Consider the following 12099-nt stretch of genomic DNA (forward strand, 5'->3'; position numbering starts at 1 on the left):
TAATTTCGAGTCGGACGAAAAGATTGTTTTTTTTTTCCTTTCCCACTCGTGGGAAGGTTCTTGCTCCTACCCCTGAATGTGTTTTGCCTGTTCGCACGCGGTGTGAATTCTATAGGGAGGCTGAATGGGAGGGGAGGGTGGTCGGCCAGATTATCGCGCGCGTGAGGGACTTAATTTAGTTTCCTGATTTCACATTCCGGTCTAGTCTGGCTAATCGCTGAGTCAGTAGATAATTGTCTCACCGTGCGCGCCCTAAGCGTCCGCCCGCGCCGGAATGCGCTTGCGCGCGGACGCTGTTTTCTTCGACGTGCTTCGTCTTTGAGTACTTGCATGGAGTGCTTCCAGTGCATGGATAGTTGTCGGCAACAGGCAGTTGTGATGGGTGCTCTATGCGCGCACTCTTCTACTAAAACGTTTTGAGCCGTTCTCCCAACCTGAGGGGGGGAGCTTCTCCGGTTTTAAACCGCACTCCCCACATACATGGTGATGAATTAAGGCGCTGCGGATACAAACGTACAGGTACGGTCAGAAATCAGTAGCGCATGTATGGAGAACGACAGAAACTTCCCTTTACTCTCGGGTGTTAATTATGCGAGACGGCATACTCAGGCTCGGGCGCCTGATATCCTCACTGTCTATCCCCTAGTGGGCGATAAGACGGGCGCTTCCCATCGCCAGCTGCTTCGCCGGCGCCTGAAGCTGTCGACCACCGCGGGGTCTGCAGCGGGCGGCCGCCATTAGATGAAGAAGACGGCTTCTCTGGACGCTTGCTGCAAGGCGCGCTGCTCGATCGAGGTGCGCCGCCGCCAGACGGGCTCATCGTCATCGTCCTGCAAGCAAAATAAAGGCCCGCGGCGGTCTGTGATTGTGTCGGCGGCGCGCGAAGCGCGCAAGCATTCGGCGGCGTCGAGATTCTTCGGCGGCGTCCGAAGAGGGGAGCTCCGGGCTTCTTCGTTTATGGCCGCCGGTTCTTCTTCCTGGTGGACGACGGCTGCTGCGGATCGGTCGGAGACCTCCGATAGGCGAACGCGTCCTTGGCATACCAATGAGCCACCGCTGGCGGCGATCGCGCGCTATACCTGCCGCTCGCGCTGCCCACTCGTCACCCGGAGGAGCTCTAGCGTGCCTTCTTCGAGGCCGCCGCTTCTTCTGCTTGTGCGGTGTGCGTTAGTGCGTGTGTGCTCTGTGTGCGTGTTTGCGCGCACTTGGCGCTTGCCGAAGCGCAGGGTTTAATGGTTGACCAGCTGCGCGCAGCGCGCTTGTCTCGGGAAACTCTACGGCGCGCGCGTCCGTGCGCCCCCTTTTGCACAATCCCCCCCAAACTTCTTCGGGCTGTCTTTCGGCCGCGTCTCAGGTCTCTCAGCATCCGCGGTGGTTGTTAAACGATGGCCTTCCGTATGAAGAGCAAGCAGCAGTATAGGCATGCGCGTCTGCGCAAACGGAAATGGGAGAGGGGATGCAGTGCGGATGTGAGACAGCACGCTTAAGTTAACGGCTAGAGGATGCTCAAGTCGACGACAGAAAGCAAACTGTACTGGGCGAGTAGCTGATGAGTAGTTGCTTGGCCTCGAGGAGGCTCTGTCACGGCCGGTTTTGTTGATGCGATACCTCTTTTGGGTTTGATACTAGTTAACTCGTCCCTGTCTGCCAAGAAAGGGTAGTTTTGGACTTTATTTAGAACCTTCTTGGTGGCCTAACTGATATGTGCAGGTTAGAAAAGCACTTCATACGAAAACGCTCCGTAAAGAGAGGTGATACGAGCAGAGTCCAAGTATAATTTTTGTGCTGTGGAACCGCGCGTGCCGATCTCGTCACATCTGGCAAGAAGTAAATATAAATAAAAAAATTGTTACGGAGTTATGGCTTTATAAGCGGAAGTCACCGTCTTGACCGTCTTGTATTTCCGTCTTGTCAGTGGTATCGACATGTCTCCAATGCGACCACTGCCTCGCTTCCTGACGAGATGGGCTTCCGCGATTTCTCGGGTCTTTACATTCGTTCAACGCACTATCATACTGAAGCGTGGCGCGCACTCTCAGGCGACACGGGAGAATTATACAGCTCACTGTTATTTTCTGATAGCTCGTTCACATTCGCACGGTCGTTCAGTATACGTAATTTTTTTTTCTTTTTTTCCCTCAAATGCTAGCACTATCTCAATCCTGCATTGTTGGCACTGCTTTACCTTTCGTTTATTTCCTGTTTTCATTTTTCACAGCCTCTTGTCTACATATCATAGCATGAAGCGCTTGAAGCACTATTGTATAAGTTTTCGCGGCACAGAGAACACCTTTGGCGATCCCCTTTATCGGTTCGCGATTTCCTTCTGACCGTGGAAAACCTGCATGCAATGTTCAATCTCGTCATTCCTCGTTCTCCGCTGTCGCAGTAGCAAGCTGTGCTAGCCCAACTTCCACCGCCCTCTTTTATGCTGGGCGCACGACGCCTTCTGCGCTTCGAATTTCGACTTGAAAACACCTCGAAAGTTGCAGCTGGCCCCGGGAGCACATGCGTTTCGTACGCTGGCTGAAGCGACACACTCAAGCTGTCGTGATGATGCGTCTTGTCGGTGCTTTCATTAGCGAAACCGAGCGCCAACCACTGTATACATACAAGACAGGGGCCTCTCCACGGTGGGCCTCCCGGCGATAGGGATCTCGAAAAAAAGTTCGCGCGTGCTATAGGAGCGGCTTCAAGACCTGCATGCTGAAGCTATTTCTGTTTCCTTTTTTTTTCGGCTTTCACAGCCCGCACATGGCGAAACGTAAAACTCCGTAATCGGGGTGCTCCCGCGTCTGCCACATCCTTTTGCCTCCCCTCGTTATACCATCACCCCCCCGCGACTCGACACTTTGTCCAAACAAATGTAGTTTTCTTTTCTTTCATCCATCTCTCTCTATCTATCTATCTAGCTGTCTCTTTCGTTCTCTCACACTGCGACAGGCGCGTGCATTTGGTGCTGACTTTGCCGCGGTCACTGAAAGGAGGGTTGGAAGGGGGGGGGGGGGGGGGGGACGTTTTCCTCGCAATCAGGTCGGCGGGGCTTTGCCGGAAGAGGCGCGAACGTGAGTCCGTGCTCAAATTGCCCCTGATTCGAGCCTATACTGAGAGCGGCGGCGGGCTGCAAGAGGGGGAAGAGGGGGAGAGACGCGACTCATCGTCTCGCTTCTTGGCTTCGCGAGATATTGCCTTTGTTTGTTGCATCTTTTTTGTTTCGACACTGTTGTACGCGTGCTGGGATTTGAGAAACTCCGAGAAAGGGCCATGGGGGCGGAGAAGGAGGAGGAAGGGAAAGGGGGGGGGGGGGGGGTCACAGGAAGCTGCACGTACAGCTAAAAAGCACAATTCGTGCAAGCCCGACGGTTGGTCAAACCTTCCAGCCGTAGGAAGGAAGGGGAGTAGGATGCGTTTAACGCAACGGTACCAGTACGAGCACAGAAGAAGCAAATAAAAAAAAAACAACCAAAGGGAAGAAAAGACAAAGGCAGATGGTGCATGTTGCTGTTGCAATGATTCGTGAAATCAGGGACTGTAGAAAGGTACGCGAAGAAATCGAAAAGCGCGCAAGAAGTCGCTTTAATGCGCTCACTTTACCGTCTTTTCCCTAAGTATCTACCGCCTTGGCATTGGGGCTGCGGAGAAAGATTGTCGCACATTATGAACCGGTGCTATGTGGGCTACTGTTTCGTGTTGCGCCCTTTAAACAACATTTCAGCTCTATCGGCAACAGGCACTGCTGTGGCGAGCCGTTTTCCCGTATGGGCCACAGCGCAGACCGATGTCGCATATATTCGACTGACCAGTGTCTCGGTAGTCTCCCGGCGCGCGGTCGTTCCCGGGAATACGCTAGCAGAAATTATCGCCCATTAGGATCTCTCGCATTCGTTTTTCGAAGCGTCCGATCGGCGAGAGCGCTGCTTGCGCTGTCTCCTTAGCGGAGTCGCTGGGCGCGACGCAGTTTGTACGGGCGCGCCTGGTTCGGCCGCTGCTTGCAGATCGACAGTGATAGGGGCCCTGTTCCTCTCTGTTTTTATTTTACTCTCCCCGTCTTCCCTGATGCGAGTATCGGTTCTGCCGCTGCCTGTGTACACCGGGATGGTCGGCGTGTACGGTGCACTATCGTGTTGCCCCTGAAATCAGCCGAGCGACGTGTGGGAACGAGCTTCTCTCGCGAGCAGGCCGTGGCTTACCCGATTAAACAGAAGTCAATGGGAGAAGTAGGACGGCGTCTTTATTTAGGCGAAAATGGTTAAGCCTCCTGTCCAGGACATTCAGTGGCACGTTGAAATGTTCAGATTCAATATTCATTCAGTATTCAATATACACTGCAATATAGCGATATATACAATATACACACTGCAATATATACACTGCTATAGCGTTCTGCAGCTGTGTTGTAGACCTATACGAGCGCGAGGAGACAGCTTCCAGGGTCGAGTGGTTGGCTCGTAAGCTCGTGCGAACAGTACACGTACGGAAGACGTCGCCTCATGCTCTTAGCTTCGACTGCATGGCTGCAGAAAATTACTCCCGGGTAGAGTTAGGAGTCGGGATTTTCTGTGAGTAAAGCATTTGGGCAAATGAGATGACGGTTATATGTTTGACGAGTTGACTACTGGAGGCTGACGAGCATCATTCGTTATAGGAGTATGTCTGGCGTGTAACAGGCGTGCATTTTGGTGAGTGGTATCTAGGGAAGCGCCCGCTCCACCGTCGCTCGCAGTCAGTGCCTTTTGCTCCAGCCGCTTTTCACTACGGATACCTGTATAGTTAACTCCGTCAACCTGTCTTATGTCCAAGCGGTCAGTGCGGTAACGAGGCTGGGAAAATTTCCAACACTACATAGAGGACAGCGAAGCCCGTGTTGAAGCTACACGCTTACATGGACTTTCTACTATTGCATCGCGATATAAAAGCAAAAAAGCCAGGAATGCACGGCAAAAGAAGAAAAAGAACAAAAAGCCGCAACAACGAGACCGAAGGCGAGAGTGTGCTCTCAGTTTGACATCTGTGCGGCCGCGAATCCTTGGCTGTGCTACTTCTTTGCTTCGCACTTTTATTTTTCTTTTCTGCTACCTCTCGGCCTCGTTCCTTTTTCTGCCCCCCCCCCCGCCCCACTTCCTTTCCTCTCCCGGAGGCCCGTTTTGCCCCGGTGTCTGTTTGTCCGCCGTCATTATTGTTGTGTCCCCTTCCACAGCCTCCTGCGGTGTGTGCGCCGCCGCTCTAGCTGCGGCAAAAAGAGAGAAGGGTCCCGGCGTTTTTCCCGCGCGCGGCTCAGCATAAAAGGCAGCGGCAGAAAAGAAGAAGGGCCTCTTTTCCGCCATTGTCCTCCTGGGTTTCGCTTTTACGACTTCGGAGGGGGGGGGGGGGGGGGGGGGTTTGCTGGCACCGAGGAGGAGAGACGTACCGGCGGTGGCAGCAGCAGCCGCTTCTTATCCTGCGCCCACGCTGGTCCGCTTTGGCGGCGGCCGCACGAGAACGCTTGTTTCGCCCCAAGCCGAAGCCGAAGCCAAGGCTTGAGCGTAACGTCGGTCATGCTGGCCCCTGGAAGCGTGCATTGCCCGGCGTAAGAAGCCGGCGTGGGCCGCCTGCTAAGGGCGAGGCGCGGCGCCGCAGGCATGACCGCTGCGGCGTAAGCGGTGTTTGCAGTTCCGGCATACAGATGGCGCCAGCTGTGCCGTGGAAGCGCTTGTTTCACGAAGTCGCGCGCTCGTTTTCACGAAAGTGTTCGTTTCGTCGTTTCGTCATTAAACCACGTTGGACACTTCTAACTCTGCCAACCACTCTGAGACACGCAATGAAATAAAATCTTCGATGATTTAATTGTCTTCAGCGCTCGGTCGCCTTGAACTGCCATGCAGCTTTCCGTAATAATCAACGAACAACGCGCATTGCTTATTTCAAATGTTTACACGTCACAATATCACACTAAGCGGTCTTTTACAAGAGGCGACAGGAAAGCCTCAGAAAAGAATGTCAACTCTGATTTGCTAGCTTATAGTCAACAAAGGCGCTAATCTTTTATTAACGCAGCAGTCTGGTTATCAACGCTCGTGAGAGTGAGAGAGAGACTCCAGCACCAAATCCACCGTTTGAGAATTCTTATGTGTGTAAAATTATGTCGTGCTTCTGCGAGACACTGTAATCCGTTGATGCTGCCTCTCTTATTGAGCTCTTCCGCCATGTTTAGCAACGTATAACTATAACACATTGCAATAAAAACGAACAATACAAGGTCCGCACCATCTCATACTGTTCCACACCCTTTTTCGTCGTAATATTGAAACTTGTGGGGGTGAAGAAGCTTAAGTTACAAGCGTATAAGCTTTGCGTTCACGAAGTCTAATGATTCTGAGAATTCCAAACGCTTTCGAGCAGTGTTGTTGGCAAGTGTAATGGACTAACACAGGAGCAACTGTTAATCTTTGCGGTTGGTAGCGAACAGATTTTATAGCTTTTGTTCGTCATGCAAACATGAAACTGAGGAATTAGGGAAATGAAACGAACGTGAAGAGAAATTCTCATGTTTTTCGTACTCACTAATGAAATGGAGAAAGAAACAGAAAATGGATAAATGATTCTTCATGGATATATGGTTCATCGTTTTTATGGGGGTTTAACGTTCCAAAGAGACAGGCTATGAGGGACGCCGTAGTGAAGGGCTCCGGAAATTTCGGCCGCCGGGGGTTCCTTAACGTGCACTGACATCGCAGAGTACACGGGCCTCTAGAATTTCGCCTCCATCGAAGTTCGACCGCCGACTAAAATTCGACCGAAATTCAACCGTGATAAAACCCGCGTCTTTTGGCCAGCAGCCGAGTGCTATAACCACTGAGCTGCCGCGGCAGCACTCTTCATGAATAGAATACGTGCCATGTTATTTAAAAGGTAACTTTGGTCTTTGTTCTTGTTAAATCGATATTTTTCGTTACGCTCGGGGACATAGCTAAACATCATTCCGCAGTGTTGTCCTGTTTTATTTATATGCTATTTTTTCTCGGAGCTGCTGTATCGATGTGCTATTTTGACGCTGTCAGCCGATGTGGTGCTCTTTCGTCGACCTGTTTCGACGCTTGCTGTTTTGTTGCTCGGCCTTTTTGTCCAGGTTGTTCAGGAACGTGTTGTTTTATCACGTCCGTCGAGTTCAGTTACTTTGTTTAGTTGTAATCGTGCGACTTGGCCCGCGTTGGCAGCCCAGGCGGTCGGCATGGCATTGGTACCGTAATCTCGACTGCTTTTAAACTTTGAAACCAGTGTTACTCTTGGGGTTGTTCCGCAAAACGTGTTGTGCCGGATCCTGTCTCTGACGGCCGTATCCTGGACTCCGGACGTCACAGTTCAAGCGAAAAAGAAAAAAAAAACGCGTTCGTAGTGTTGAGAGCTGCTGCGATAACGCCCGGACGCGCCTGCGCGCATTGCCTTTGACACGTTTGGTCGGATAACGTATACAAACCGATATGCATATATAAAGCAGAACGACATATGTTCAGTAGTGTCAGTATACGTTAACCGGTTCTCGCGCAGTCAGACTGATATAGGAATATGTACGCATCACCACACCGCAGTCGTTTTGAAAGTGAGAGTCACCATATCATTGCTGTAATGGTCGTATAAGGTGCATCACATGCCTTCTTGACGCCTACACAGTTAGACAAAAGGTGCATTTGGCTCAAATTAAAGCAATAAACTCTAATTTAAACAACTGCACGAAGCTTCCGAAAGACACTGGTTCGATCCCGGCCGCTGCGGTCGAATTTCTATGCAGGCGGAATTCTAGAGGCCCATGTACTGTGCGATGCAAGTGCACATTAAAGAACCCCAGGTGGTCGAAATTTCCGGAGCCCTTCACTATACGGCGTCCCTCATAGCCTGAGTCGCTTTGAGACGGTAAATCAAACTGAAGCCAAAACTAAAAGCAAATCCTACCAGGATTCCGATTGAAAATTCAAAATGGGTTTTTAAGAAAAAGGAAATGGCGCAGTATGTGTGTCACATATCGGTGGACACAACTGCGCTGTAAAGAAACGGGTAAAGGAGGAGGGAGTGAAAGAACGTAGGAAGAAAGAGGTGCCGTAGTGGAGGTCTCCCGAATAATTTCGAACACCTGGGGATCTTTAACATGCACTGACATCGTACAGCACACGAGAGCCTTTTGCGTTTCGCCTCCATCGAAACGCGGCCGCGGCCGGGTTCGAACCAGGGTACACCTGCTCAGTAGCCTAGCGCCCTAACGTTACACTGAGGCACCGCGGCGGGTCTGATTCAGATCTAGCCCAGTCTTTTTCCTAGTCTTTTTTCTGGTCGTGAAGCCTAAACGAGTCTAACGTGAATTTGCTCCACCAATTTGCTTTTTAGTCCATTTGGCTGTTTTATTAATCTGTGCTAAACATCGTCTCTTGGTGGAGCGAGTTTAACGTTACTACAACAGGTCCCTTATAAAAATGGTCTATAGACAGTATATAGACTTCTTATAGACTCTATTGCCTTCCTATAGATATTTCTTTTTGTCTATTGATGTCAGTGCACGTTAAAGAACCCCAGGTGGTCGAAATTTCCGGAGCTCTTCACTACGGCGTCTCTCATAGTCTTAGTCGCTTTGGGACGTTAAACCCCAATAAACCAAACCAAACCAAACCAAACCATAGTCTATAGACTGTCTATAGATAAAAGTACTAAAAGGGTATGGCTCTAGATCTATAGATTGTCTATAGACTGCTTATAGCATTCTCTAGGATTTGTCGATAGGTTTTATGGACAGTAGTGTATAGACTGTGTAAAAAAAAATTTGTAAGGGGTGTGCGGCTAGAATTCGCAGCACGTGTGTATAACATTTACTGCCTCCTCATCTCGTACGTAACGCTCAGCAGCCAGCAGTGCAGAGCTGCCTTTTTTTATTCCCACGTAATGTGCAATAACGGTAACAGGTCGTCCCGGTCTTTTGTTCGCAGTGCCATCGGTGAGCGAGTCGCTGACGGCCAACCCGCTGGAGTGGACGGGCAACGTGACGGTGCGCAAGAAGCGTAAGCCTTACTCCAAGTTCCAGACGCTGGAACTGGAGAAGGAGTTCCTCTTCAACGCGTACGTGTCCAAGCAGAAGCGCTGGGAACTGGCGCGCAACCTCAACCTCACCGAGCGCCAGGTGAAGATCTGGTTCCAGAACCGCCGCATGAAGAGCAAGAAGAACAGCCAGCGTCAGAACTCCGAGAACGCCGCCAACAGCCACCACAACGCCGCGGTCGTGGCGGCCAAGTAGCTGCTGGCCTGAACACCTCCTCGTCATCGTCATCATCCCCCTCGACATCTTCCTTCCTTCCCTCTTGACGTCGCCATTCTCTCTTCGAACGAGGCATCGGACGTGTGTCGCCGCCGATGCACGCCGGGAAGAAAAAGCGCGCGAAGCTGCCCTTTCTGGCCGGAGGTATCTCGTATGGCTGCGCGCCGATGATGAGTGGCTGAATGAAACGCAGTGGAGCAAGACTCCGTACCCAGCCGTGAGAGATGCCATTATGCTGGTCTCCGTCTCTGTGAACTGTCACGGAAGCGTTTGCGCAGCGCACGAAGGACTTCCCTCTCAGTCACAACCATATTTACTTGCACTGACGGCAGTGACTTGTACTGGCAATACAGCCTGCATTGCGCACGAAGAGTGACTTTGTCACATCCTTTAGCCGCAAGTTTATTTCTGCGATGTGGTGCAGCTCCTGTACGGCCAGATGTGCAGTGAAATGTCAGCCTCTGTGAGCAAAAGCGCAGAAAAAAAAACAACACTATAACTGATTAGCTCGTCATTAGCCTCAAAGACGGGAATGGATCCACGTGCATATCGCAACCTCCTGCAGTACACTTCCTGAGGACAGCTTCCGCCCCTGCGTCCTTCTTCCGTTACAGTCTGTGTGCGCGTGAGGTGCGGCGCCCTGGACGCTTTACTAACGTGACGCACGCCACGGCCTGCATGACGCCGCGGCCACCTCCTTATAGTGGGACACTCAACACACACACCTTCGTGCTAGCACGAGTGCGCGATGCCTCCGCTGGGAATACAGGCCTCGACGTCTGTCAGCGGGGGAACGCCAGCGCAATCGATGATCTCTTCCTCTTCTTCAACCGACGCCTCCAGGACCCTCAACGGACCGGGCGGAGCCCGCGGAAACCAGGACTGGGCGGTGCCCTTGATACCGAAAGGGTGCATCTGTGACCCACCGTCGCCTGAAACTGTGCGGAACACGACTTCGTGGGTGAAGTGGGGTGGGATTTGTGGGGGATCTTCTTTTCCTCGGCCCCCTGTCTCACTTCGTCACAGCCGGGTTTGCGTGGGTTGTGTGTGTGCCTGTGTGTGCTTGTGTGTGTACATAGAGGTATGCGCGCTATAATATGTCCTACTTCGGGAAAACCGCATCGTCCCCTCACGCATGGGCGGACATTTTTTTCCCCTTCCGAAGTGTTGTCTCCAGACGTTGTGGTCGCCGAGTCATCATCCCCCGACCCTTCCAGTCTCAGCCACTACCTCCCTGTAACGCGTCCCTCAAGCCTCTTCTTCTTCAAGGAGCGCAACCCGCATCGAGTGAGCAGCCGCCTCTCTCTTGAACTGCGTGAGTTCGCTCTCCCTCCTATAAGAAGTGCGACGGTCACTCGTTCATCAAACTTTCATATACTGTGACTGAATGTTCATGTTTACTAGTTTTGTTTTGTTCTTGGCGTCATGTGAAAAAGAAACAGTGAAAGATGCTATCTGGTGGCGTCGTTCCTTGCGTGAACTAGAGACGCGCTGAATCTTGTATCGAGGCCTGAGGTGCGGCGCTGTTATGCTGTTCTTTTACTCCGCGGATACCGTGGAGTGCACAATGGGAGTGGCGCTTGAGGTCAGCCCTCATCTGTTTCGCATCGGCATTTGATTAGACGAAAAATATACAAATAAAGGTGCTGCTTTGTTTAAGCATGTTCAGTATACAGTCAAATAAATTTAATTAATGATAATATTTGGCAAACATTTTGATAGAAAGCTTCTTGTACGCAAAATTTGCGAGAAATCATGCTTCTACCAAAAGCTCTTCTAATGTCATTCTCTGTCAACCTCATATTTTAAATCGTCGCGCATAATTTACGACACCGTTATGACGGAACTGAAGCGCAGTTTCGTATTTAGGAAAATCAATCTTGGTTAACCAGGTGTCAGCAGCGATGACTTAGTGGTGATAACTCAGAAGACTCTCAGCTAAAAGTATGTAGCTTTCAGGCCAAACTGCAGACTGTTTCCTCTGCTTTGCATCCTAACCTGTTTGCACATCACGTGTAGTTAGTTATGCATTCGGTACCAAGTATAAACATTCTAAAACGAGCAGTTGATACCTGCAAGCGCATATGGTTCGTATGACTCGCAGTCGTATGTACGAATATCTAAGCAGAGGGACGTTATCTGCATTACGTTTCTTTCACCTAATAAGACAAGTTGAAAGGAGGAAACCCGAGGTGCAAGCATGATGATCGGATATGACGCACAGTGAAAAAGGTTGGACAGAATTCAGCTAAAACACGGACCGCACCCAGGCCTGTCGATCGCGCAGCGCTGTTGAAACCCTGCCGTCAGCGCAGCCAGAGTTCAGCAGGTTCAACCTCGTCGCTCGCTTCGGGCGCCGTCAAGGGACTCTAGTCTGAGCACCCCTCATCATCTCTCCGTGTGTACAGACCGTGCGTGTGCGTGCATTTCCGACTGAGGATGTAGTTTAATATTATTATTATTATATATAAATATAAATACTATAGTATATGTGGTGTAGCCGACAGCCTTTGTGCCGTTGGCGTTTTTTCCTCTGTCCGCGCCTCCGGTGACGCACATGTCCCGCGGACACTGGAGATGGTGGCGCTACTGTCGTCGCTTGCCATCGTTTCTGTCCTGAAGCAAGCTCCAGACGCTGGCATACTTGTAGCTCATAACTGCGCTAATGGAACAGTATGACACTCATGATGTCATTGCAGACCATGGGTCACCCGCTCTGGCGGTCGGCAAAAGACCATTACAGCCTGAGCCATTTCGAAGGATCATTTTTATGCTCGAAGGAGCCGAGATCTCGCGACCTAGTAGTCGCCGTACTGTAACTGAAG

At 51.1% G+C, this 12099-nt stretch overlaps 1 protein-coding gene across 2 annotated transcripts in view; it reads left to right on the plus strand.

Annotated features, from left to right (window-relative positions):
• LOC149339606 (uncharacterized) overlaps positions 1–10728 on the plus strand; it is a 62449-nt gene extending 51721 nt beyond the window's left edge. The window contains exon 3 of one of the 2 annotated variants that reach the window (XM_089548315.1): positions 8925–10728. In XM_089548315.1, the coding sequence (XP_089404441.1) occupies positions 8925–9253 (329 nt within the window). In that variant the 3' untranslated portion in view covers positions 9254–10728. The remainder of the gene's footprint in view (positions 1–8924) is intronic. The other variant, XM_089548316.1, reaches the window with a different exon arrangement.
• Positions 10729–12099: the final 1371 nt, after the last annotated feature.

The sequence above is a fragment of the Amblyomma mixtum genome, chromosome 6, assembly GCF_055824585.1.
Source record: "Amblyomma mixtum isolate Tamu chromosome 6, ASM5582458v1, whole genome shotgun sequence".
Classification (NCBI taxonomy): Eukaryota; Metazoa; Arthropoda; class Arachnida; order Ixodida; family Ixodidae; genus Amblyomma; species Amblyomma mixtum.